Below are 26,425 nucleotides of genomic sequence, written 5' to 3' on the forward strand. Positions count from 1 at the left end.
TGTCTCTCTGTAAAGCTGAACGACACTTTAATGTGCTTACTTGCACTTTTGTATAACTTATATATGCTCTTGTGATGTATTGTTGTTTTCATTGTCATGTAATCATGTACTGTTTCCATCTGTTAGCCATCTTAATCATTTTTTATGAGCTCTGTTTTGACCAGCCGGGGAAGACAGGTGAAAATTTGCTTTATGGCTAACTCTAGCATATTTACATGGATGCAATGCTGAAATGTTCATTAATATGCACTATCCCTTTCAATAAATAAATAAATAGAAATAAAAAAAATGCTGGGCCAAAGGCACCCAAAGACTTACCATTTTTATACTGTAATTTTCAAAAATCAAGACAAACTTAAGACCTGTAAATTGTGAGTGAATGACAAGAAAAGAAGTTTATTTTTCAGGCTCATTCAACTGAATCAAGCCAGAGTGAGGCCTCTGTGTAACATACTGTTTACTACAAAACTGAAACCTACGTGAAACCAATGAATGGGCACCAACAGTAAGTTAAACCCCACATGTAAAAGAAAGTCATTGAACCTCTAACCACTGGCTACACCAGTATTACTGAAAAGTTGGCATCCAATCCCAGAGGTATGTATAACAACCCATGATTGCTGATGGGTTCCAAGATTAGAGCAAAAGCAAAGTACCCAAATGCAGACAACTGGTCAGTGAGGAATATTTCAGCGATGGTAAGAGATCAATTTAATGGTAGATTTAAGAGCCATCAGCTGCCTTTTGTGGACAAAGTTTTAACTAAATCAATTGGGAATCCAAAAGCAACAATATAGTGGAGAAAAAAACATTCAGTACAGGTTGAAGGGACAGGTTTCAGAACTCAATGTTTATGAAGGTTTGTTAAGAGAGTCTAAGGGGACAGTATGGGACACGTGATGTATGAAGCAAATGTACCCTTTGTGTTCCTGCTGCATATAATCTTCATCTGTTACTACATTTTATTTCCCAGCTCTAACTGCTGTAATAACACATGTTTTGGGCCTGAACCTACGGAGCCCCTAAGGGGACATGAAGAAAAAAAATAAAAAAATATTTTCCCGAGATCTTTTGCGAGACCCCGCAATAGTTTTACGAGATCTCGCAAAACTTTTGCGAGATCTCGCAATAGTTTTACGAGATCTCGCAAAACTTTTGCGAGATCTCGCAATAGTTTTTGCGGGGTCTCGCAAAACTATTGCGAGACCCCGCAAAAGTTGTCACGCGGGTTATAGGTCAGCGTATTACTTCCGGTTCAATTCCACCGTCAATTAACAGTCATGGAGGACGATTTAAAAGTATTCCTGCGGTCAAGAGACGTCCCAAACGGGGACATAATGCGGATGGAAAGAGACAAGGTGGGTAGAAAGGAGTTCAAACATGTTTTAACTAAAAATCTAGCTGCCGTTAATGTTACGCATGTTATGTCGAGCTCCTTTTTCTCCGCCAGAAGTGGTTACCGTGGTAGCACTGCAGACTACAAATACTAAAGAGAAATAATGTACATGTAATAATTCGCAGTCAATTGGATGAACCAGCAGAACACTGACAAAAGTACTGCATTTTGCTGAAGCATTTAAACAGGGTTCTTAAGTTGTGGTCCTGTAGAGCCATCTTCCTACAGGTTATAGGCATCTCACACCTGATTTGAGTGATCTGCTCGTTATCAATAATCTGAGACACGGCTGTAGAATGATAACAAGCAGATCACTCAAATCAGGTGTGAGATGCCTATAACCTGTAGGAAGATGGCTCTACAGGACCACAACTTAAGAACCCTGCATCAAAATGAACACATTTCTCCAGTAGCATATATTAAATGTGCACTGACTAGCAAGGTTGTTTACAATTACAGTACAAATTACACCCAGTTAAGTGAAAATAACCAAAATCATATTTCAGCAGAATAAATTTTGATATGGGTTTTGTGTGAAGCAAGCCAGCTTTCTACCTGATGTATTTGTGTACATCTTGATGTACCTGTATTTTGTATTGTTACAACATGAGCTGAGAAATTAAGACCAATTATGACCATTGTGTGTTTATGTTTGTGCATGTACATGTTAGTTTGTTTACCAGTCATGGTCAAAGTAAGTATTTCTTGTAATTTTTTATGTTTGCAGGTTGACAAGGCAGTACTTTCCATCATGACCGATGAACAAATGGCAAAATATATCACATCATATGGTGATCGAGTAGCCATTCTGTTTTTCTGTCAACAAACCAAAACCCACACTGATAAAGAGACTGTTCTACAGAATTTAAGGGATAAAATAGGGGCACGGAAAATGAAGTCAAAGACAAGAGGAGCACTGTGCGGCCCATCTGGTGTGTTCCATAAGGCAAATGAAGGTATGGCAAGACAGAGAAATAATGCAGGAGAAAAGACTTCCAGGAAAATCGAAATTGGATGGCTTCATTTTAGCTGTAATGAATATCATCAAGTTAGGACAAGAAATGGCGGAGGAACAAGACATGCAACGGTGGAAAAAACAACAACTGTTGCTCAGATTTTGGATTTAGGAAAGGAGCTTTTCTTCCAAGATGGACACTCGACAAAAGGGCGAGTGGAGGACTTCAACTTTAATGTCTGTGATTTTAAAGGGAACCAGATTCCTTTTGAAGACACTGTTGGCAAACTTTATGAGCAAACCAAACTGAAGCTGCTTAGATTTTATATTTGCACAAAAGAAGCATCTTCAACAAATCAATCCTCATCTGAAGCAGATGGCTGCAGTGATGATTCCCTGTCTGAGGAGTTATCCGTCAGCATCGCTGAGGGAGCAGATTTACAGTTAGCTGAGTATGGACCTCAAAGTGATGCAGATGTTTCGATTACAGATGTACTGGATCATGGACATTCATCTAACAGTGACATGAGTGAACAGGTTTGTGGCTGTAGGAATAATATTTTTAATAAACTAAGTAATGATGACAGGGACAGATAGAGAGATTATGCCCAAAGTTTAAACTTCTGGTAACTCAATGAAAAGAGAGCGACATGTATGACATGTATGTATCCTGAAAATTTTTTTTGTGTGTGTTGCAGAGTCGGCATTTCCAGAGGCAACCAAGATCCAAAAGGCAGAGAGCACCATCTGAGACTGTGACGGCACAAGCTCAAAGAGAACTGCATCCCTTTCATTCGACTCCAACAGACATGAAGAAAACTCACATTGGGCAGGGACCAGACACCAACTCAAGTGATGATGAAGATGAAAATGTTTGGAATGAGCTCCAGCCTTCAAGTGACATCCGTGACCCCGACTTTGAATTAATTGATCTGACCAGTGCAGGTCCTGTAAACCAAGATGCCCCAGATGGAGACGAAGCAGATACAGTTGAATGGGATCCAGAAGATGACCTTGCCAAAACAGATGATGATGACCCAGTTGTGATAACGTTGAATCACAACAACAATGATGATGTCATACAGGTAGTGTCAAAAGTTGAGGTGCATTTTTGTATGAGGATTTAGAAATACTAATACAGATATTAAAACCAGTAAAACAAAAAACACAATCAAGTATTGTACTTTTTTGTTGCTGCTCAACAAAGTACATAGTTAGATTTTAATGGTCTGTATATTTGTTTTATTAAAAAAAAAATCATTATGCATTCCTACTAAGGAAAAAAAATGACATCCTATATATTTTTTTTATTGCATGTATACTGTTCTGTTCAACCATTATTGTGTACAGACAAATTAAATAACATATGGTTCTGTGAAATACTTACTGTAATTAAATTTTCCCCTTATTATTCAGAGCTTACTTTAGCTTCAGAAATAATAAACCAACCGTTGGTTTTCATAACTTCAATTTTTTTCTAAAATCCTTATATATCAGATTCTTATACCAAGACTTTTTACTGTACTTCCACTTCTAGTGTATAGTGCTATAGCAAAGTTATGCACAGATTTTATGAAAAACAAAAAGGAATAGTGTAGTTAAGCAGGCTACATACTACCAGTGGAATACAGGTCTTTGACTTGATTCCTGGATTCCTTGCGCAGCAGTTTTGTAAACACTATTTTTGATTTTATTGCACTTAACTCTCTAAAATTATTTTTGCTCAATTTCTCAAAATTCAATCAGGTTTTTGTGAGTTTTCCTAGTTTTAACTAAAATATAGGCTGAAGAGGAGTTTGAAAAGAATCTTAAAAATGACCATCTGCTATCACAACTTCGACTTGTGTCAGCTGCCAATTAATACTGTATACTTAATTCATCTTTCAGAGTGCTGAGCTAATGGGAGTACCGACGCTGGATTTACAACTCCCATTGTCTTCAGCTAATGGCCTGCCTCCAGTACATGTGCAGTCAGGTGGTGAGGAGGCAGTGCAAACTGCACAGGTAAGAGGCATATCTGTAAGCAACTCTGAACACAACATGTAAACTACTGTAAGATTTTACATTACTGTACAGATAATGGTACTATTAAGCATACTTTTTGAAGACAGTTTGTGCATCATCGATTACAATTATATTTTTAATTGAAATGAGTCGTGTATACAATTTTGGAGGCCAGAATCTCTTTTTCAAATCAGTCATCATTTGAAAAGACATTCCCATGCCCATATTTATTTAAAATATATTTGGGAGGACTTTACATAACAAGTTTAACCCTTTTTGAACAGTGCTGTAAGTTTAAGTCTACTTGAAGAGACACTTTAATGAGAGAGATAACTGTGCACTGAACATCATGTCAATGGTTTTATAAAAACTTTAAAATCACACAGCAGTTCACAGTATCAATTTGGGTAAGAAAACATTTATAGGTAATAGGTGAAGCGATATACCTGTGGATGCTGCCAAATTTTCAGTATGGTTCTCCATATAGACACAGTGAAGACATCCCCCACTGACTAAGGCGATTCAGATCTTAAGTGCAGAAAGCCTACCTACAGATTCCTACAATTTTTTTCAGTCACAGCATTCTCTTGAATATTATATAGTGGTTTTCTGAATGGAACTGTACTTGGCGGAAATTTGATGCATTTACTTTAGATGCAAGGCCAAGAAGAGACTACTAGTTGTGAATGAAAATCCTGTGTTGAGTTGTTGCTTTTGATTAGCATCATGGAATTCAATATTATTTGACAAGATGTTTTGGCCTCTGCTTCAATTATTGACCTTGACAAGTTGTCTTTTTGTGTTTATGTGTATGTTTTGTTTTTATAGGAGGACAGCAGACTCTTCTCACCACAAGCTGCGCCAAGCAGCCAACTTTCCCCATTAACCTCAGCTGGCAACCCAATAAACCCAAGCCCAAAACATGCATCGATTTGCAGGGTAAAGGTTGTGGAAGATCTTTTGGCTGTGTTTATGGACAGCAGCATAATAGAACTGACTCTAAAGATGGACTTTGTAAATGAAAAAGCCATTGATGATGCTGGAGTGTCGAGGGATGTTTACACTGCATTCTGGGAGCAGTTTCTTGAACAGTGTGAAGGGGAAACAGAGCGAGTTCCAAGACTAAGACCAGATTTCAGTGAAGCTGAATGGCAAGCAGTTGGACGGATCTGGGTAAAAGGTTTCCTAGACCATGGTATCATACCAGTGAGGCTATCAAAGGCATTCATTTTAGCTTGCATTCATGGTATTGACTCAGTTAATGCTGACGTCCTGATGACATCATTTCAAAACTACCTTCCTCCCATTGAGAGATCAGCTGTTGAGAAGGCTCTCCAGGGTACAATGGAGGAAAGTGATGAGGAGGACCTGCTCGACCTTTTTACAAGGATGGGCTCCCATTTATTACCATCAAAGAGCAACATGGAGCCTGCCATCGAAACAATGGCTCATAAGTCCATTCTCCAAGAGCCAAAATTTATTGTTGATTGCTTCTCAACACCCATGGAACATGTAAAGCTTAAACTGCCAGACAAGGAAAGTTTAATGTCTCTGTATGAGTCAAAGAGGGCCACAGGTAGAAGAGTGTCACAGCTGTTTGAAACAACAAAGATGGTGCTGTCTCAGAGGGAACAGGCAACCTTTAACCATCTCCAACGGTATGCGAAAAATGCTGACCAAAGCAAAGCTGAAAAAATCCTGCGTTTCTGCTCTGGCTCTTCTGTCATTTGTGTTGAAAAAATTTTGGTTTGCTTCAATGCTGAAACTGGGCTCAACAGAAGGCCTGTTGCTCATACTTGTGGAGCTACCCTTGAACTACCGTGTACTTACAGTGCTTACCCAGAATTTCGCACTGAGTTTGACAACATACTGTCCAGCAACTACTTAGAAATGGACATCCTTTGAGCCAAGACATAGAGCAGTCCTGACCAAGCCTATTAGTAACAGGGTTTGTCTGTATGGTTTATTATCTTCTGTTTAGTATTACATTTTATGTAATATTTTTCTTTACTGTTTTGATTTTTTCATTGAAGGATCTGATGCACTTATTGTGTGGGAAGCAGTCATAGTCTATTTTGTGAAAGTGCAATAGTACATCATCATTGTTTTTATGAGGACAATTTTTTTATATTCTTTGAAAATGGCTGCTCCTTTCATTTCCTTCAGTTCTCATTCTAATCCAGCTTCAATGCTGAGCTTAATATTGTGTTCTGTTGCGAATAAGAAAGTGAAAAGTGCACTACTATTGTTCATTCATTGCTGATGTGAAAGTGTTCATACCTTTTTGATAATTCAGGTAAATACGTTTTAAAGTAATGTTGAAGATACTTGTTAGATCATGTTTGAATTTTACAAGCTGATGTGGTCTTTGTGAAATGTTATTATGTGCCCCATTATGCTCAATTGGCCTTCAAAAATGTAAAATTTCAAATATTTTACTTTATATTACTGTTATTTACTGTTTATTTTTCTCAGCACTAGGTTGTGTGCAATTATACACATATGTCCTGTCTACGGTATATGAAAGTATAAATGGTATGATTTAATTTTAAGTTTCATTCGGACTTAATAAACAAACCAAGCTGTTTACACAAAATTTAATAATTAATAAACAGATTGTCACACTGTTAACAAGATTAAGCATTTGTGCAGCTTTTTTCCCCCTCCAACAATATAAAAAATAATTACATGAAAACTTGAGGTAAAAACAGCTCCCCCCACTTCATGGCTCCACTCACTGACCCCTTCAGGACACCACCAAATACTTTAGCTAGTTACAAAGATGCACTTATGGCCACTCTTAGGTGCATGTACAAGTTCACAGCCTGATATGGATCCGTTGGTATAGTCAAATGGGACTCAGTCATAAGCATATTGCATAGTTCATAAACATCTGGATCGCAGGGTATGGTCAGGCGAAATACACATTCATCTTTGCACATTTGAACATTTTCACCCCTTACTGGGGAAAGGAAGTCTCTTGTCCCGTAGAGTTCAGGTAATGTGTACATCACGTTGGGCCGACCGCTGGGGACGTTCCTGTTTTTTGATGGCCTGATTGTGTGTGCGTTCCACACCTGTGCAGTGTCATCCAACTCATCCTGTTAAAAGTAAACAAATAGATTACGGAAGAGCGTACATTTCGAGTACATACTGTATGTATCAGTTTAAATACAGAGTTAAATCCTGTCTTTCTTTCCCTCTACTCCCCACCTTTCTTTCTCTGCCCTTTCCCACCTTTCCTCCTGTCTGTCCTTCCTCTCTTCCCCTCTATCCTTATTTCTCCTTCTCCTCTCTCCCCCTCCCTTTTCACTTCCTCTCTCCTCTTTCTTCTTTTCCCTCTCTCTCCCTCTCCTCTTTCCCTCCCTCCCTCCTTTCTTATTTTCCCTCTCTCTCCCTCTCCTCTATCCATCCCTCCCTCCTTTCTTATTTTCCCTCTCTCTCCCTCTCCTGTTTTCCTCCCTCCCTCCTTATTTCTCCCTCTCCTCTTTTCCTTCATCCCTCCTTCTTTATTCCTCTCCTCTTTCCCTCCCTCCTCCTTCCTTCTCCCTCACTCAGGCACACACAGACGTATAGATGACAACAGTACAATTCAGTAACTCACCTGGATGAGTCCCATGCAACAAAACTGAAGGAGGCTTTTGTCCAAAAAGCCACCATCAAAGAATCCGTTGTCTCTCAGGTCTGCAAACAAGGATAGCCAGAACTCGACACACTCCTTGCGAAGAAAACTCCACCAATATTCGATTCTTTGATTGGCGGTGCTTGCTCCCTCCAAGTAGCTATCAAGGGTGCTGTTTGGGTCAGTAGGAACAAGGAAGCGCTGAAAGCCTCGAACATAGCCATTTTCGGTTCCGAGATCGCCTCTCATGACTCTAGGGCAGCCTCCCAAACGCTGCACTGTTTCTATGTAATACCCTCCGATCAATTTCGGGTCACTGTTTGTTGTGTAGGCGTTAAGCCAGATTATTTTCCTCGAAAAGCCGTCAATACTCCCATTTACACAAATACCATATGGCTTCAGTTTATCATATGAGTCCAGGTGCCAGATGAAGTTCGGCCCTCTTGAGAAGTAGTTCCGTCGTCTAAGACGTCTTGCCTGCCTTAGTGACACCCCTCTGGGATCCAGCTCCTTCAGCACCAAGCGCACATCCTCTTTCTTCACACGTAGTCCATGTTCCCTGCACTTCGCATACATCCACCTGTACCCGTGAAGCTGCCCAGAATACTGCAGTTGGTTGCTAATGAATTCAACCATAACCGCCAGGTCAGAGTAAGCTCTGCGACGGGATAGTCCCCTTGCTTTAAGTATTCTTTTCAGATGTCTCTCGCTTAAATGAAAACCGTGCCTACGTCCAAGAACTGTTTTAATATCTTTATATTTGAGGCCAATCTGAAAATAAAATTCTATGAACCTCTCCCACGGATGCGTGCGTTCCATTGTTTTGGTTGAATTGAACCGGAAGAAAAACACTGACCTATAACCCCTGTGACAGCATTTGCGAGATCTCGCAAAAAGTTTTGCAGGATCTCGCAAAAAGTTTTGCAGGATCTCGCAAAAGTTTTGCAGGATCTCGCAAAAAGTTTTGCAGGATCTCGCAAAAAGTTTTGCGAGATCCTGCAAAAGATCTCGGGAAAATCCTTTTTTTATTTTTTTTCTCCATGTCCCCTTAGGGGCTCCGTATGAACCACCTCAGAAGACTGCTTTATTCTGCTCTGTGTTGTAAATCCAGTAATGACAAGACTGGTGCATGCACGCTGACAAGGCATTATACAGCCTGGGGTACCTGGCCTTCTATATGAAACCATTATGCAGGATTTCTGCCTCCTGCTGAATGCAGGTGGGATGCAGGACCTACTTATTACAGCCCAGATGTGCCTGTAATCCATCACTGTCTCCCCTGCCCCCGTCTTACTCTGGAGGATGTCTGGAGCACAGCCCCCAAGTGTGTGTGCGTGTCTGTCTGTGTGTGTGTTTGCATGCACGCTTGTAAGTTTGTCCGTCTATCCCGTTTCTTTTAGCGCCTGACTGGTAATTCTCTTTCCATATTATGTGTATTTGTGTGTACACTGCTCCATAATTCTTCAGTCTGTCTCTGTTACTCACCTACTTTTTGTCTTAGAGCCATTGGTTTATACAATATTAATTAAAGTCATTAAAGTTCCCCCAAATGTAATGTGAATATTAATAATAACTGTTCATATCGAGCATCTTCACTCCACCTATTTTTGCCAGGCTGTTTAAAACCTGGTGAATTATTTATGTGTGAGTTGTAGATGTGAGTTAAACAGCCTTGCCTCTGCTGTGGTGCAGATGGCGTGGTAGTGGTGGTGCACTCATTATTCCTGCTGCTCATTATATGCTCATTATATGTGTCACTCTTCTTCCCCTACAACAAAATTAATGATTTGTTGTGGTCCATGTATTTGGGTTCTTGTTACCAAAAACAAGTGATTTCTCTGTACTGGTATGAATACTGACCACATAAATCCATGTAGACACAGTGTCTCAAATTAGGATGAACTTGTCAGGGTAAAACTACAGAAATATACTGTGCAGCATTCTGGTATCTTTTACACTGAAGGTTTTGTATCAATATTCTCAGGTTTCACTGTACACAAGAGGACGGTACTCCCTCCATTTTCATCGATTTACTTTCTAAAAGCCTTAATCCTGTCCTCAAATGCCGCTCGTTCAGCTCGAGTGTTGCTAAAGCACAACAGGCAATTAGAGCATCAAGTTAAGACTGCTTTTATAGCTGCTGCAGTCCCTCTACTAAAGGCCTCTGGAGGGTTGACAGTGAGTAGGGCAGCTACATGATGGTTGCTGAGTGTTTGTGTGGCTGCTGCCCACACACCTCGCTCTGACACATTGCTAACATTTAAGAGACCATTTACAGTAATCTTTAAGAGACCATTTAAAGCAATCTTTGAGAGACCATTTACTGCGATCTTTGCCCTTACAGCTGGGGTGGAGCTTTCCCTTGCATGTTATGCCATGCAGCCTGTTTAGATGCAGCTTGAAGTTGACATCTGTTAAATCAAATGGAAACTGAACTGCATGTCAGACTTTTTAGCGCAGTGAGACAAACTATTTTCTCCCAACATAAAACAATTGAACCCTCAGTAGGTTACTCCCTCTTGTTGGTTTACCTTGTTCCTCACTAAGCAAGGCTTACATACATACTAAAGTCCAAATCAATACTCAGATGTAGCAATAGATTGCTTTCTGCTGCCGCCCGCACTAATGAACAAGCAGCTGAGGTGCACAGAAGCGAGGATCAATTCTATCATGTTCCCAGTAAACCCGCTAGGTTGCTGATGTTCCAGTGTTATCCTAGGGAGGGCATGTGTTCCCCATCTGATTAAGCCTCTGTGTAAAAGCAGTAGCTGTGCTCTGTCAATATGGAATGATTTTTGCGCAGTTACAACAACACATGTACACACGCTCATCCTACTCCGACCCCCTCTGACCTGAGCTGTCTCAAGAGCTGCAATAATTGCCCAATCAATACTCTCTATGTCAATTGCATCATGCCAAGAAAGCAGGAAGCAAAAACAAGTAACAGACCCAATCTTACGTTTCCACTTCCCCTGGGGCTAATCCGTCACTGAATCAATACAAACGATGACACCAGATGACAACCGACCGGGTGATATCATCTTTCATCTACAGCCACCAAAGGAGTCTCGGTGTATGATATGTGGTGGCTACATAGGAGTGCCGTTGCATCTTCTGCCACCATTCCTCAATGTGTCGAGCTAACAAGAGTGTGAGTGGAGTGGAGACCTCTGAGGAACTCTTGTTCATTCTGAAAGCGCTGTGAGCAGCAGATTGGGTCTCTGGTGTGAAGGGGTTAAGTGAAGCAGTGCTGATGTTGGACAAAGTCCCAGCATCTCAAAAGAGATACCGCCTCACATTTCATACCAGGAATTCAGAAATTTTCAAAAAGGTAAAAATGTGCTCAGTGAAAGTAAGTGGTGCAAACAGACTGAAGCTATTGCATTTTTTCAACTACAAAATGGCATCCTTCCTCTCAATCATGCGGCTCCTTAAACCGACTGTTGTGTAGCTCTACTGGTATTAATTTGGTTATTTGATTTGGTTAAAAACAAAGCAAAATTAAGCCACTAAATATGTTAATCAATAATTCATAGGAGTAAGTATATTATTAGTTGACTTTTTTTAATCAAAATGAAATACCTCTCAGAAGTTGTATCTTAAAGCTCCTGTGAAGATTATTTAACTGGTTATAAAACAAACTGAAAGTTATGCTGATGCATCCTTCATGAATGTATGTCTGAGACATCTGGCAGAGACTAGTTGTCAGACCATGTGATTAACTGTAAATAGCTGATTCTGCTTTTTTCACATATTCCCCGACAAAGATTCTTGATGGGTTATCATTTTGCCTGTTAGAGGAGATCAGGATGCTACTGTTTTTATCAGGAAACACTGACTACACATGACACAAGACAAAACCAGCAGAGACTGCTTTGTTCACAGGGGATGCCAATATTAACGCAAACCAAGAGTTCCTCACTGGAGCTTTAAGGACCCTTTCAAAGAAGTACCAAAAATAGCCACAGCTTGATGCTGCATTTAATAATACAGTAATTCCTGTTAAGATTAAATTATTTAAAGCAGTGAAACATGTCTTTCAGATTATTCATAAAATGTCAGACACTGTAATACTGTGATGACTAATTTACACTTTGTGTTGTATGAAACAGTGATGAAACAATACAGTCACCATATGGTTTTGTTAAAAACTATTTTGTGGTCAGAAAAATTCAATATAGTTTAATTTCAATGGTTATTTGACTTAAAGGGTAATATCTGCATTTTATTATGCTCCCAAAAATATTTAAATTCCAGCCACGCCTGTCTATCAAAGTTGTTCATTCTTTAGGACTACAGCTGAATCTCAGTGTCTTGTTAGCTCACATCACTGTGTGGATTTTGCTTTAGGCAAGCAGAAAAACTCTTTCCCTTGCCTTCTGAACTGGTTTCTTTTTAAATAGATGTTGGCAATCATTGCATTTGCTATACGTTCTCAGTTTCATTCATATATTTTATATTCAAAACCTTTTAAAAGTTCATGACTTTGGAAGTCCTTCATCTGGCATCATCCGACAGTCCCTCTTAAAATGTGTCTTATTAGAGACAAAAAAGGTCAGAACTAAACTGAAATTGAGGATTTTTGGCTGGACATTACCAAGTAAGGCATATTGTGTATGCTGAAGCGCTTTGATATCTATGTTTCATAGACTACAGCCTGACAGTCAGTTAAGGTCCTGTGAGTTAAGATCAAGCCTCCCAGCACATACCTCCGTAGATCAGATAGTGTAGAGGGAACCCCTCACCCATCTTTGTCAATATTTTCTTGCAAACTCAGCACACGTGGCAGATCAGGGGAGAATCTGGAAGATCTCTGGAAAGAAAGAAAGAAAGAAAGTGAGACAATGAAGACATGGAGAGAAAACTTCCCTTTTATCATTCTCAAATTATCTTGTCATCCACTGATGCCTCATTTAGCTAAAATGCTAGTGGTGTGCATGAACTGAAAATACAACCCCAGTTACAAATTGTTAAGTAATCCAGATGACAAAGTGAATCAAATCAGGAGCTCTGCTTTGCCATTTGCACAGCCAAAAGATAAGGAGAGAGAGAGAGAGAGAGAGAGAGAGAGAGAGAGAGAGAGAGAGAGAGAGAGAGAGAGAGAGAGAGATACTAAGTAAGGCAGACCAGTGCAGTGCAGCAGGCTTGATTATTCTTGAATGAGTTGAATGGATAATGGCAGAGAGAGACATTCAATTTGTCATACTCTGGTTGGACGACTGACTAGCTGCCTGATGGATTGATTGACTGACTTACTGGTTGGCGGGCTAGTTTCTTTTAAGCATCTGAATGAGTTATATGTCTCATGCGTGAATTATATTCGTATAGTAAAGCTTTCAAAATTAAATTAAATTACACAAGACTGTGGTTAATAGCACTGCTATGTCTCTGCTTATTATGGTGCAATAAAAACATGGATTGAAAAGATGAACTGTGTGTTCGACACTTCAGCTGCTTTGTGTAAACCCATAAAATCTGTCATGAGTGAAGAAAGGAGGGGGAGGACCCAGGTGCAGATTCCAAAATATAAATGATTTAATAAACTTAAACTGAGATAAAACAAAAACTTACTGCAAACACAACAAAAACTCAGGAAACACTAGAACCCGGGAAACAACACTGCAAAACACAGACAAACACACGTCACAAGCACAATGAACAGACCCAGAAGGGAGGAAACACAAGGAATAAATAGACACACTGTGTAATGAGTAGGGACACACAAGTGAGGACAACTAGGCACAGGTGAAGACAATCACAAAGGCGGGGAAACCCAGGGAGTAAAAGTAAACTTAACACACGAGACTATTCTACAAAATAAAACACTGAAAAACCAACTCAAGACCATAGGAAAACACAGGGAGTAACAAGACAAAACACTAAACACACAAGAACACAAAAAATGTAACAGGTAAAACACAGAACATGTATCACTGAAACATAACACCCAGAAGACATAAGGATAACTATGGGGTGAAACCAGAAATCAAAGTCAGGACATTATAAAATAAATACAAAACAAAGGTAACCCATGGCAAAATCATGTTTCTGCAGTGAGCTTGATGCTTGTCTGTAAAGGCAATTTGGAACCTTATGTTATTGAGCTTGATCACTGGTGTCCTATAGGACTTTGTCTTTGTTATTTTGTATGGCACAAAGTCTGTCACAATGTCTCATTCTACCTTCAGCATTCACATTTAAAGCAACATGTTATAATGTGCAAGTAAATTCAAAGGCTTTTGCCGTCAACATCATATTCAGGAAAGATCTTTTAGCTCCCCATAAAAGACTAAATTCAGAAATGGTACTAATTATCAGTGAAGACATCTTCAGACAACCATAGATCAGCCCCATACCAAAAGGAGTATCATGATGTAAGGAGACAAGGGAACATAGCATATGCAATAATATCAAAAAATCCTTAAATCAAGGAAACGTTCACTATTACCTTACTTGAATTTTTTCTCCACTGATGTTTAGTGTGGAAATATCAAGGTCTGTCTTAATCGAAGGTGTTTCAGTCCATTAACCACATCTGAGAGGAAATTAGGGAGGATGCTTCCTGAGATGTATGCTATGTTTTTGTCAAAGGGGAACACCTGCTCTGTTTTATCGATTTGTCTTCACAGCTGGTATGGCTAAGCTATAAAAGAAGCAGACTGCTATTAATAGAGCATCACAATATCACCTGTTATGCAAAACCACCTGTAGCAGTACAACAGATAAGATCAATACACAGGTGTTGCATTCAAATTAAAGTTGTCAGGTTAAAGTTACACTGAATCACATAAAAGTACAGTTATTAAGGTAGCCTGATATTATCCTACTATTGTACATACATGGAAAGAGGTTCAGGGGATTAGATTGGTGATATATTTGGAAACTAATTTGAGAAATCATAAATGAAAAACACTCATAATAAGTTACATCTGTTTAGTATGTTGAAGTGGTGTGACCAAGCAGGTGTTTTGTCCATTATTTTCTGGACCCTGCTGTACAACATAAAAGGCTTATGATTGTTTGAGGTTAAAGCTCAAAAGCTGAATAATGTCATATTATATGAAAAATGAGGGAAAATCATAGAATGTTTGAGCTTTACCTGGGTTAGTCTATTTTGCCCAATTATTATTATTATTATTATTATTATTATTATTATTAGTAGTAGTAGTAGTAGTAGGAGTAGTAGGAGTATTAATAATAGAAGTAGTATTAGTATTTTATTAGTATTCATATTATTATAATCACTGTTATTATTATTATTGTTATTGTTGTTATTATTATTATTATTAGTAGTAGTAGTATTGTTGTGGAGATGAATTTTGAACTTCAAAGCTGAAAAAAAAGGTACAATTTAATAAAAGTAAAAATTGTTTTTCTATTTACACTTTTGAAAATAAAAATGTGTCTGTATATATACCTATATACCTGTAATATACCTTTTTTTCAGTGACACATTATTTTTTTCTCATTTTCCACTTTTTACAGTGTATTGTGCTTGACTACAATTACATTACCAGAATTGAATCAAATAGGAAACACCACTTTTCTCTTTGTTTCTCTAGACATTAATTTTCCTGCAGTTTCTCTGGTTCTGAACCTTCTCTAGCTCGCTTTAAATCAAACCAAATCATCATGGCAAAACATCTGTATTATAAAGCATGCTAAAAAAATGCAATTAAAAGTGGAGAAGAACAGAGGTTTTCAAAAATCAAACCTAATACACATAGGGCCTGATCTACAAAGATCCCAAATAGCGAGCACTAATTTGTGTGTGCAAATAATAATTTTGCACGTGTTATTTCTGGGCGTGTTGCGGGTGATCTACTAAGACTGCGTGCGCAAATGATAACGAGTGCAAAAGTGGTGCGGACCGCCCAATTTTACGAGGATTTTGCGTGTGCTATCGGCTGTCACCATGTAGAGTTTGAGAGAAAAGAGTGGCCTTAAGCGACAAATGTAGTTTGAAGACATGGAGTTGGAGGTTTTAGTGGAGGAGGGAAATAAACACATCGATGAACTCCAGCAGAGACATCTCAGCGTTAGAAACGCGATTTGGGAGGACATCTGTGAAAAGGTGAATGATGTGAGAAAAAACAGAAGATCTGCCAATGAAATAAACGCATCTACTCTTCTCCAAAACGCAATCAGTGTTTTGATGGAGTTTAGAGAGCGATTTGATGAGGCTAAGTCTCCCACTCTTGTTCTAGAAAAGTTAGGAGTCACTTGGATGAAGACAGTCGCCTCACTGATGCAGAGAGCAACTTTCGGGTGAACGTTTTTAATGCCTGATATCATCATCTAGCAACTGTCCCAAAGATTCACCAGCTTAAATGGAACTGGGAACATGTTTGAGTCAATTCGCCCCAACACACTGCTGCAAGCACGAGATGAGGAGTTACGCAGAGCTGCCTGGCGCAGCTCAGTGAGCGCTCATTCACATTAAAACTAACTAAAAACCCCTTGATGAGCACGATGGGACAGGAGAGACTGAGTGGACATGTCATGTTATTTATTGAGAATGACAGATCAAAGAAAATGGACATACAGCGCATCGTGGACAAGTCCGCGGAGCTTAAGGCTCGTCCAAACAGTGCTGAGTAGGCCAAGTACTTCATATTGATTTTTTGTTTGTATGTAAAGATGTGGGCCGCTGTGCCAATTTTAATAAAGTTTATAGCTGTTGATACAGTGACCTACTGTGCGCGCTATCTGCTTCAGGTTTGATAGATCACATTGCATGTGCTAAATGTTTACATTTGCATCTCCTCCTCCCAGTATTTTGCGCGTTCTGATGATCTAAATGATTTGCGAGTGCTATTTTGCTCATTTGACAGACGCAATCCTCGGTGCTCCCGGTTAGTACGTCAGCTTTGTGCGCGCTATCAAGTTTGCACGTGTTTTTATACACGCAAACCTTTAGTAGATCGGGCCCATAGTAGAACACTAAACAGGTCCAATTGACTGTCACAGGGAGTATCAATCAACCAGTTGAACTTTGCCATACATTTTCTCACCAGGTACTCAACAAAAAAAGTTATATTATTATGAAATGTTAAAACAGAAAAAAAACTGTCATTTCCTCCTCCTGCTGCTGCTGTGAAAAAAACAAACTTAAGTTTACTCACTCACCTGCTGAGCCTGACACTGATCACACTTCACTCCTGCGCACAATGGACACACACACAACTATTAAGTAGTAGTAGCAGTCTTTGAAGACACAAACAACAGATGAAGATAGTAACCTGTTAATGTTTAGAGCAAGAGGATAAAAAAAATGCCAAAAATACAATATGCTGCAAACAACCTGAAGATGAGTGGTATTACAATGCTTCACTATTCTTACTTCCACTTGGACAGGTGCTATTTGACATATCATCAAGAGAGGGCAGTTTGTGGTGTGTAGTTGAATGGGATTATGTGTGTATGTGTGTGTTACTCAGTGCACAGGGATGCCAGTAACAGTGTGGTTCAGACAGAAGAGCACTGGCTGCTTGATCCCATTGATCTCTCCATGCTGGTTCAAAGATGTGGAGCCAGCAAGATATTGGATGACAGCCTGTGCAGCACACACTAACATGAGAGACTTTGCCCAATGTATCAGTTTGCTCACATCCTCCGTTAATTGGAGAGAATCAATCTAGATCATTCCTGATAACATGGCTTTGTGTTAAGGGGGTGCTGATGCTGCTTACAAAATTTTATTTGTGCTGTTTGTTGAGTTACCCACTCCTTCCAGCTCTTCTTGAGGAACGTCATGAGGTGTTCCGATGCCAGATGGGGTATACAATGTCTCCACAGGGAGGCGCTCAGAGGGTATCTTGATCAGATACCGTTGCATCTTGGGTTCTTTCTTGCAGTGTGAAGGAGCTCTTCATTCTTTCTCAGTGGGTGGGTTTTGACATGCTGTGAGGAAGGCTTATTTAGCCTCTAATGTCATATTTGAGGGTCAACCACCTAGACTTTTTTGACTGGGGTGGCCCAATTGGGACGCTGACTTGTACAAGGTCAACATGAAGTATGTGTATAGATTCAAACACACAAATGAATGTTGTTACATTTATATACGGACTGTTCAGTCTGCATTTACGAACTGTTTGTAATTTGTGAACCTCACTGCATTTGTGAATGGAATTTTTGAGACTGCAGGGCAATGTCTGTAACCAATCAGATGTCTCACTCCTATGCAGCCAATCGTAGTGTAGATTCCAGGGTATGTGGTTGTGAAGCGATCCCTTTAGCCATGCCCGAGACCAGAGCGCACCGAGACCAAGACTAGTCGATATCATCCCGCATTTAGGCAGTTATTTAATGAGGACTATGTTTGATCCTTTGTTACAATGGGTAGCCTATCTGCAAACGTTTTATCCTCAGCCCGTTACTGTATTATTGATCAGTCTGACGTTTGTTTACCTGCATATGAAAAGTGCTTTAATTCCTTTAATTTGAACATTATACTGAAGAACTGATTTAGCTTTGGTAGTCTTTGGTAGTCTTTGGCAAATCAAAGTGCACTTATTTTTATTGATCAGATATTATCTGTGGTAATAATACTGTTAAATGTGGTCACTAGATGGCGCCCTTGCTCTTTGTATTGTACTGTTCTGTCAAAGGTTACACTGTGCGTGCAGATGTGACATCATCACACAGTATTTGCGCCCTGTTATGTTAATGAAGAGGAGAGCAGGAGATTATGTTTTATGCCAGGATATTAATGATGAAACCTCCTGTACGGCCTCAATAAATATGTCAAAGTCTAAAGAGTAGAGACTGACTCAAGCTTTGCTTATTCTCCACAGCAAGAACACACCTGCGCACTCCAGTGCTTTACAAATACATTGAGCAATTTCCTAATCAGTGTTCTATTAGCTTTGATATACCAGCAGTGTAAAACGGACTTCAGCAAATCTGGACCAAGCATAAAACATCATCATGGTGTTAACATAATGGGTTAAAGGAATTAAAGCACTTTTCATATGCAGGTCAACGAACGTCAGACTGATCAATAATACAGTAACAGGGTGAGGATAAAACGTTTGCAGATAGGCTACCCATTGTAACAAAGGATCAAACATAGTCCTCATTCAATAACTGCCTAAATGCGGGATGATATCGACTAGTCTTGGTCTCGGTGTGCTCTGGTCTCGGTGCGTTCTGGTCTCGGTGCGTTCTGGTCTCGGTGCGCTCTGGTCTCGGTGCGTTCTGGTCTCGGTGCGTTCTGGTCTCGGGCATGGCTAAAGGGATCGCTTCACAACCACATACCCTGGAATCTACACTATGATTGGCTGATACTTTCTCGTGAGCACCAGATACTTTCTTGTGCTCACGAGAAAGTATCTGGTGCTCACGAGAAAGTATCTCGTGTGCACGAGAAAGTATCTCGTGCACACGAGATACTTTCCAAAAAAAAAAATCTGCACGTCACTTTAGGGGCTCCGTAATTTTGATTTACTTTACCTGAGTTTTTAAATTTCTGACAACTTTTACTTTTACTTCACTAGATTTCCAAAATAAAATGTGTTCTTTTTTCCAATACATTTTCTTGTGAATCTCCGTAACTTGTTACAGTTGTTACTGTCATGAGTTACTTTTTGTCAATATTTGTTTTTTTGTTCTCTCTGTGTTAATTATGATCTTTTTCCCTGTGTTTAATGTCTTGTGTATTTATTTTCGTTTGTGTTTCTTAATTCGGTCTCCTGTGTTTCCAGTTTTATTTTGTAGTTATTGCTCCCTGTATGTCTGGTTTAGTTTTACTTCCTGTGGTTTGTGATTGTCTACACCTTGTGCCTTGTTGGTCTCACCTGTGTGTCATTACTCGTTACCCAGTGTCTATATACTCTCTGTGTTTCCTCCCTTCTGTGTTGGTTCATTCTGTGTAATGCGTGGTCTGTGGTGTGTATTCCTGTGTTCCCAGTGTTTTTTGTTTGAAGTAACTTTTTCTTTTTCTTTTGTTTATTATTTTTTTATTTCAAACTGCACTTGGGTCCTCCTCCTTTTTGGTTTTCTGGCACGTGTCAGTTGCCACTCTATTCAGCAAGACTTTGCCTCTCTCTCTTTCACTTGCCTAACCACTGACTCACTATGTACCCCCGACATAAGTTCCAGCATGCAGGAGGGGAGAAGATGTTCCAGCATCCAAGTCATAACTGGAAAAACACAACTCAGTTTCCTCTGATTGCTTGAGAAAAGGTTATTCCTCACAATTATTTTTGCTATTATTGTGTGTTCCTACAGCATACTTCTTTGTGATTAAATTGCCATTGAGATTCAAGAAGGGCCCGTGCCACCCTTCTAGACGCGCCCCTGCTCATGACAATACGTAGAGGGTTAAACAAAGTACAGTAGAGCAGGGTAATTTGAGAGCTCCACTGTCCCCATGCAGTCCTCAACAACACATGCATAATTACACAAACTTCACAATGCACTGCTTGTACTCACATATGTTGCCAATACCCTGATGTGCTTTCCTCTTACAGTAACAACTCTCACTCTCCCAACCCATCATATGTTCTCATTAAAACTTTAAATAACTCATGACGATGGAATATAACAGTTAACTGCACAGGCTCCATTAAAGTAATGTCTGTAAGGAATTTAAGGGACATTAATATGCAGCTAATTATTAATAATTAAGGTCAACCAGCTTCTTGCTTGCAGGCTGATTCACAACTCTTCACAGGCCCAGATTCAGTCTGATAATGACTTATCTGAGCAACAGTATCTTTCAGCAAAATTATGAGCCCATCCCATCCTCATAAGTGGGTCCACAGGGAGTAAGTTCCAAAATCGAATCCATGTTTTAACAAGCAAAACTTTCAATCTGCGAAGCTCATAATTGAGCAGACCTTATTTAAAGTTTTTTTTCCAAAATCTAAGTGACAGCTGACCAAGTCCTTCATGATACTTCTGTCACATTTCTCCCCTCAGTCCTGGAGTACACACACACACACACACACACACACACACACACACACATACACACGCACACACACACATACACACACACACACACACACACACACACACACACACACACACACACACACACACACACAGTCTCACAAACATGGCTGCAGCAGTGGCATTACACACAGAAATTGCTCTCAGAGAGAGCAAACACAACTCAATGAAGCTGCGCAGTCTTGTTAGGCAAACACACATGGCGACCAGTTGATACATCCGCTCGTTCCACTCTCTGTCTCTGCAAACACTCCATGAGACTTAATCAAACTCAAACAGTGTTAAGCTCCTTGTCAACCTCTCATCCTCAGACAAGGAGGACGACAGACATAAAGAATCTAATTTATTAACTGACCAGAATACATTATAATACTGGATATATTTTTATATTCTTCTTTATATACTTCCCTTCTCTCTCTTATTAAACCACTTAATCAACCACCTTGTTCTTTTATATATTTTGTGTTTTTATTCAAAGAGAAACATATGTAAAGAACAAGGCCAAAAAAAAATCACAAGAAGAAAGATTAAGCCAAATGAAGTGTGACGCATATTTGTTGGTTGCCAGAGGTGATAGTAAAACAAATATCACAACCGGGGTGACAAACCTGAGACAACACAGTAGACAAAAGGAAACCCAGCCTGATGGGAGCAAAAAGAGAGCAAAGTAAGTGGGTGTAAGGAGCAAAGACTCAACATGGGAGGGGATTTAGGAGAAAGTGGGAAAGCAGGGGAGGGTGACAGTCGCTGAAATGATGACCACCCATGCGCCCCTCTAATATGAGGCGTAAATGGATCTGCCTTTTATCCCAGCAATGCACACACCATCCATAAAGTCCTGTCAAACCAAAGGGGCGAGCTCATTTATGCAGCAAACACACACACACACCTACACACACACGTGCGCGCACGCACACACACACACACACACACACACACACACACACACACACACACGTGCATGCAGACACGGGTAGCAAGCTCATTTATGCTGCTGTTTATTACCATTATCACCAGATGAGAGAATGTGAGCAATAGCCGGGCTGCATTTCGCCCCTTGACGCCCATCATCATCGTCTGAGTCTCAGGTGTTTATCGAGCTGTCACTTCGCAGGAGGCCCAGCAGGCGCCCCGCACTCCTCCCCTCATCTTACCCTCTCTTTTTTCCCACTGTGTCCGTTGCACTACATTGTTGTTCTCATCACATTCTGCATTCACTCCTCTTGTATAATTTTTTTCTTTTGTTCCATATATCTGACTGTCGCCTCTTCTTTTCCTGTTTTCCATTTAATTTCTTTATCTTTCTGTTTTGTTACTTTGGTGACCACAACCTTCTCACTTTGCTCTTATCTTTGTTTACAGATCTGTCTATTTCAATGGCTTACTCATATGGATTCAAAGGGGACACGTAGCTGTTTAAGCTTTTAATGATCTCATAAAATGTTTTTTCAATCACTCCCCCATGCATTTTTATCACTCAGGTAAAACATCATGGGCCTAATTTAAGTGTTTGGCTTATCAAAATTCAGCTACTGGGCCATTTTTTCACCCATTACTTTGAAAGGCAATTACTGCGTGTGATAATTACGTTAATGGACAATTAAAAGCGTCTAACTTTATCATGGTATAATTGGGGATCGACTAAGCTTTCTGCATCTGCTGCTATTAGGAGAAAAGCCTGTGCTTGAGGCGATAAACTGTGACTTCATTTTATTTGAAACGCTGCTTCAAAGGGTTTGACTGTTTTAGATTACTGATACTTCCACAAAGACATTTGAGGATAAAATATCTACCAAAAGTTTTTGTTTTTGTGGAACTTTCTATAGTCAGTTTGGGAAAAATGTAACTCTGCATCTTGAATGTATGAAAACATGGGCAAAGGTGCAGAAATAGTCACTAGATTCACTGGAGAACGAGATCATAAAATGACACGTCAAATGGATAAACTGCTGTATGCTTATTTGCATGGTGACGCCAAGTGTATTTACTCCATTTTCCAAGAAGCTCTACTCATTTGGATGGACATTAAGACCTTTAAAAAGTTGTTAATTAGATTTTCCTGTAATACATGACAGTTTTAGTTTGCTGACAAGATAGATTGAATCCAATTACACTCAATTAACACAGAATCTAAACATTTTATTTTTATCTCTGTGAGTTAAATCACATGTTAATGCAACACCAGCATTGTAGAGATGGGATCAGAACTTACTCAGCAAGGTTAAGAGTCCTATAACAGCCTCCTTCTGCTAGCTTAAGCAAACCCAGAACAACTAGAAGCAGTAACTAGCATGTTGTGTCCAGTAAGACATGAATGTCTCTCCATGGCAGACTATGTTAGTTTACCATATTAATCTGCATACAAGTATTTAATTACAATGCATGCCAGTAGGCGGTAATGAGAACATGTGTTAATAGCTCATGTAAATGCAAAGTCCCAAGGTTCACGTGTCATTACACAGAAAATATATCCAGATTGGGAGTGGGAATTGTGTGACTCACCATGTCATGTTGATCCACTTCAATGATGACATCATGATACAGTGATACTCGGATTATTGATATGTCACATGACAATCATAAAAAAGTCCTTAAAAAGGCAAAGTAGGTGATCATTTGTTTATTTACTGTACTTTGGTTTGGTTTCACTGAGATGAAAAAATGCTCATGTTTTAGGTCTGCAAATCAAATTAACATGACTGTAGAAGGACAGTCTAATTATTATAAAAATATGAATTTCCTACTTTTGAAAATAAAAACCCATTTTATTGATTTAACAAACCTCACCAGCTTTGTGTATGTGAACATGTTAACATTTTATGCTTACGCTTCAAAACATAACAACTTTGCTCCCTGTATCCTGTCTCAGTATACCTGTAACAGCTGCAGTCATATCCACCATAATGTCAATAACTACAGCTAGGTCTCCTTCAGACAGTCTCCATTCCTCTGTAGCCTTCAATCAAACTTTTGCCATATGAGCATCTTATCAAGTATTGTGTATCAAGCTAGTTTGCAGCATGTAGGAATTCTTTTTTCACTCGTTAGTAAAATGGGTAGTGACTGCCACATGGAACCCTCTGGCACGTAAAGACCATCTGCCCTCTGTGAGTGAAACTCTCTGCCGACTGGAGTTCATCTTTCACCTTTCCTTTCATCTCAGAAAAAAGAGCTGGTAAAGCTTTACTCTTCTTTATTTTGGTTTCACAAGTGGCGAGCGCATCTTTTAACTGTTTACCACATAGGACTGTTGCAATACTTATTGTTCCATTGCTCCTCCTCTTTCTTACTTAAACTATTTTTTCTGTCTTTTCCTCCTCAGTCATTTTCTCATTTCAATTGCGTCCCACAAGGTACACAGTTGATCTCATCATCTGTTTTACCCTCTCTACATCCTGCTATCCTTCTCCCATCCTCTAATCCTCTTCTTTTACACCTCCCTGTCTCCATCTGTTCCGTCCTCTTGTTTCCTTTCTTGTTTCCGTCTCTGTGGGTCCCAAGGAGCCCACGTGGGGAAGAAGTATTTGCTGCCAGTACCTCTCTTTTGCTTGTCCCACACTCTCTCAAGTCCCTGGAGTTTAACAATCTTGTCTCCCTCCTTCCATCTCCGTCCTCCTGTCTCTGTCCCTCCCTCACCCATCCCTTTCCATCCTTCCTCCCCTTCTCTTCTACTCTCCTTCTCTCCTCGTTCTTGTGCTCCCATGGGTGCAGGTGGTGGAGGATGACGCTCTGCTTTGATTGCTGCATGGCTGCAGGCATTCCCGGGGCAGAGTAACTGTGGAGCTTCAGTCTGCTGGATGTAGCGGTAAATAATCCCGACTGGGGAGAGAGGAACAGAGAGACACTCTTGAGGGGAAGAAGGAAGGAAGGGAGTGGATGTGTGTGCATTGGTGGGAACTGAATGTGTGTGTGTGTGTGTGTGTGTGTGTGTGTGTGTGTGTGTGTGTGTGTTCATGTCTTTGGATCAAGATTTTGGGCTAGAAGAAAAGTGTGATCACAAATCTACTTTTTGGATTGAGAGCAAGCATTTTTGATTGCACTTCAGTGGATGAAACAGTGATAATCACAAAACACTTATACAACTAACGCATGTATTAACAATGGAATTATGTAATTAACTTCATTATTTAAGTGACTTGACTATAATTTTCTTTGACAGTAATGACAGTGGTTGCCTAAAGCACACATGTGAGTATTATTATCTATGACAGACCTGAAACCTTTTTCTTCATACGCAAGCTGGAGAGTATGGACCTTAAAAATGCTAATGAATTTTCTTCAAACTGTGACTTTGTCGTGCTGATTTACATTCACGCTGCTGCTGTTAGGGACCTGCAAACAAATGTTTTATTCATCACTTACTCGCCAGCAAAGTCATCTTCACGCTAATCAAATGGCAGAAGAGAAAATACTTAAAGGTGACAACATTTCTATTAGATTAATAGAATATTCACAGGTGAATGTCCTTTTTTTGTTGTTGTGAGGTTAACTTTATGTTCTTAAACATGAAAGAATATGAGATGTAAAGAATATTTTTACATCAATACAACTGTCAGTCAAGTATCTAGTTACTGCAGTAGCAAAAAGATGCAGTCTCCATAATCAGAAGTTATAGAGAAGGACTCCATAACTTCTGATTTATTTTTTGCAACTAGTGGAGCCTTTCCTTCTGGCTCTTAGGCAGATTGCTGATAAAAACAGGCATTTTCATGTTCACTGTCCTCTTAAACCAAAAGGTTACTTTAACCTCTGATACACAGTATGCCACAAACCACCCTAACCCCTTCTAAAATATTGACCAAAAATGAATCCAAATTGTTATGTTTTTCCTCACAGCTATTCAAAACAATACTAAGACTGTAACACTGATACACACTTGCAGGTTTCTTCCCGACAAAAACTATACAAATAATTATCAGAGGGGTTTACATATTATTCTGATATGTTATCAATCATGACCAATAAGGAACATTAAAACATCCGTTAGGGTTAGGGTTACACACACACACACACACACACACACACCCTTGCATACTCCTTACAATAATCCAAACTCACACATAAGTTCTGCAAAAAATATGCGGATCAAAAAACAGAAAGGCAGCCTTCATGAATTTAAGACCTTCTTAATATTTAAATCATTCTTCTGCTTAGATGCTCTGTTCTTAAATACTTAATATTGTTATCCACTTAATTTGGCAAAGAGCTCTTTCAGAGTAATACCCTTTCTGTGTGTCACTTTGAATTCAAAAGCTAAGCACGACTACAATAAGAAGAACAATTGCAGCTACATCTTGAGTACTTCAAAGATGTAAGAAATGTATCCTGTCCTTAAAATTAAACACTTTGATAGAGCATCAGCGAAAGTATTTATCAGAAGAGACTGATGCATTATTGGCCATTAACAATCCCATGGTGTGTTTATTTCTGTAAACATCAAGGACGGAGTGGTAAACTATACAGTGGCTTAAATGTCAGAAGAACCCGATCT

At 39.5% G+C, this 26,425-nt stretch overlaps 2 protein-coding genes across 3 annotated transcripts; one reads left to right on the plus strand and one right to left on the minus strand.

The window, feature by feature from the left end:
- The first annotated feature begins 1,196 nt into the window (after positions 1-1,196).
- LOC117809829 lies at positions 1,197-6,986 on the plus strand. Of its 2 annotated transcripts, XM_034679349.1 has the most exons (5): positions 1,197-1,358; positions 2,124-2,888; positions 3,050-3,436; positions 4,239-4,355; positions 5,184-6,986. In XM_034679349.1, the coding sequence occupies exons 1-5, from the start codon at positions 1,281-1,283 to the stop codon at positions 6,258-6,260; spliced, it is 2,424 nt and encodes an 807-aa protein (XP_034535240.1). In that variant the 5' UTR covers positions 1,197-1,280; the 3' UTR covers positions 6,261-6,986. The 2 variants fall into 2 exon arrangements, with proteins under 2 accessions (XP_034535240.1, XP_034535248.1); XM_034679357.1 differs by lacking the exon at positions 2,124-2,888 and having other exon boundaries at positions 1,198-1,358.
- Positions 6,939-8,963, minus strand: LOC117809843. Its single transcript, XM_034679367.1, has 2 exons — positions 7,960-8,963; positions 6,939-7,456 (listed from the first exon to the last, which is right to left on the minus strand). Exons 1-2 carry the CDS (start codon positions 8,794-8,796, stop codon positions 7,130-7,132), a joined length of 1,164 nt encoding a protein of 387 aa, XP_034535258.1. The 5' UTR covers positions 8,797-8,963; the 3' UTR covers positions 6,939-7,129.
- Between the last annotated feature and the right edge of the window lie 17,462 nt (positions 8,964-26,425).

This window comes from Notolabrus celidotus, chromosome 3 (genome assembly GCF_009762535.1).
Source record: "Notolabrus celidotus isolate fNotCel1 chromosome 3, fNotCel1.pri, whole genome shotgun sequence".
Taxonomy (NCBI): domain Eukaryota; kingdom Metazoa; phylum Chordata; class Actinopteri; order Labriformes; family Labridae; genus Notolabrus; species Notolabrus celidotus.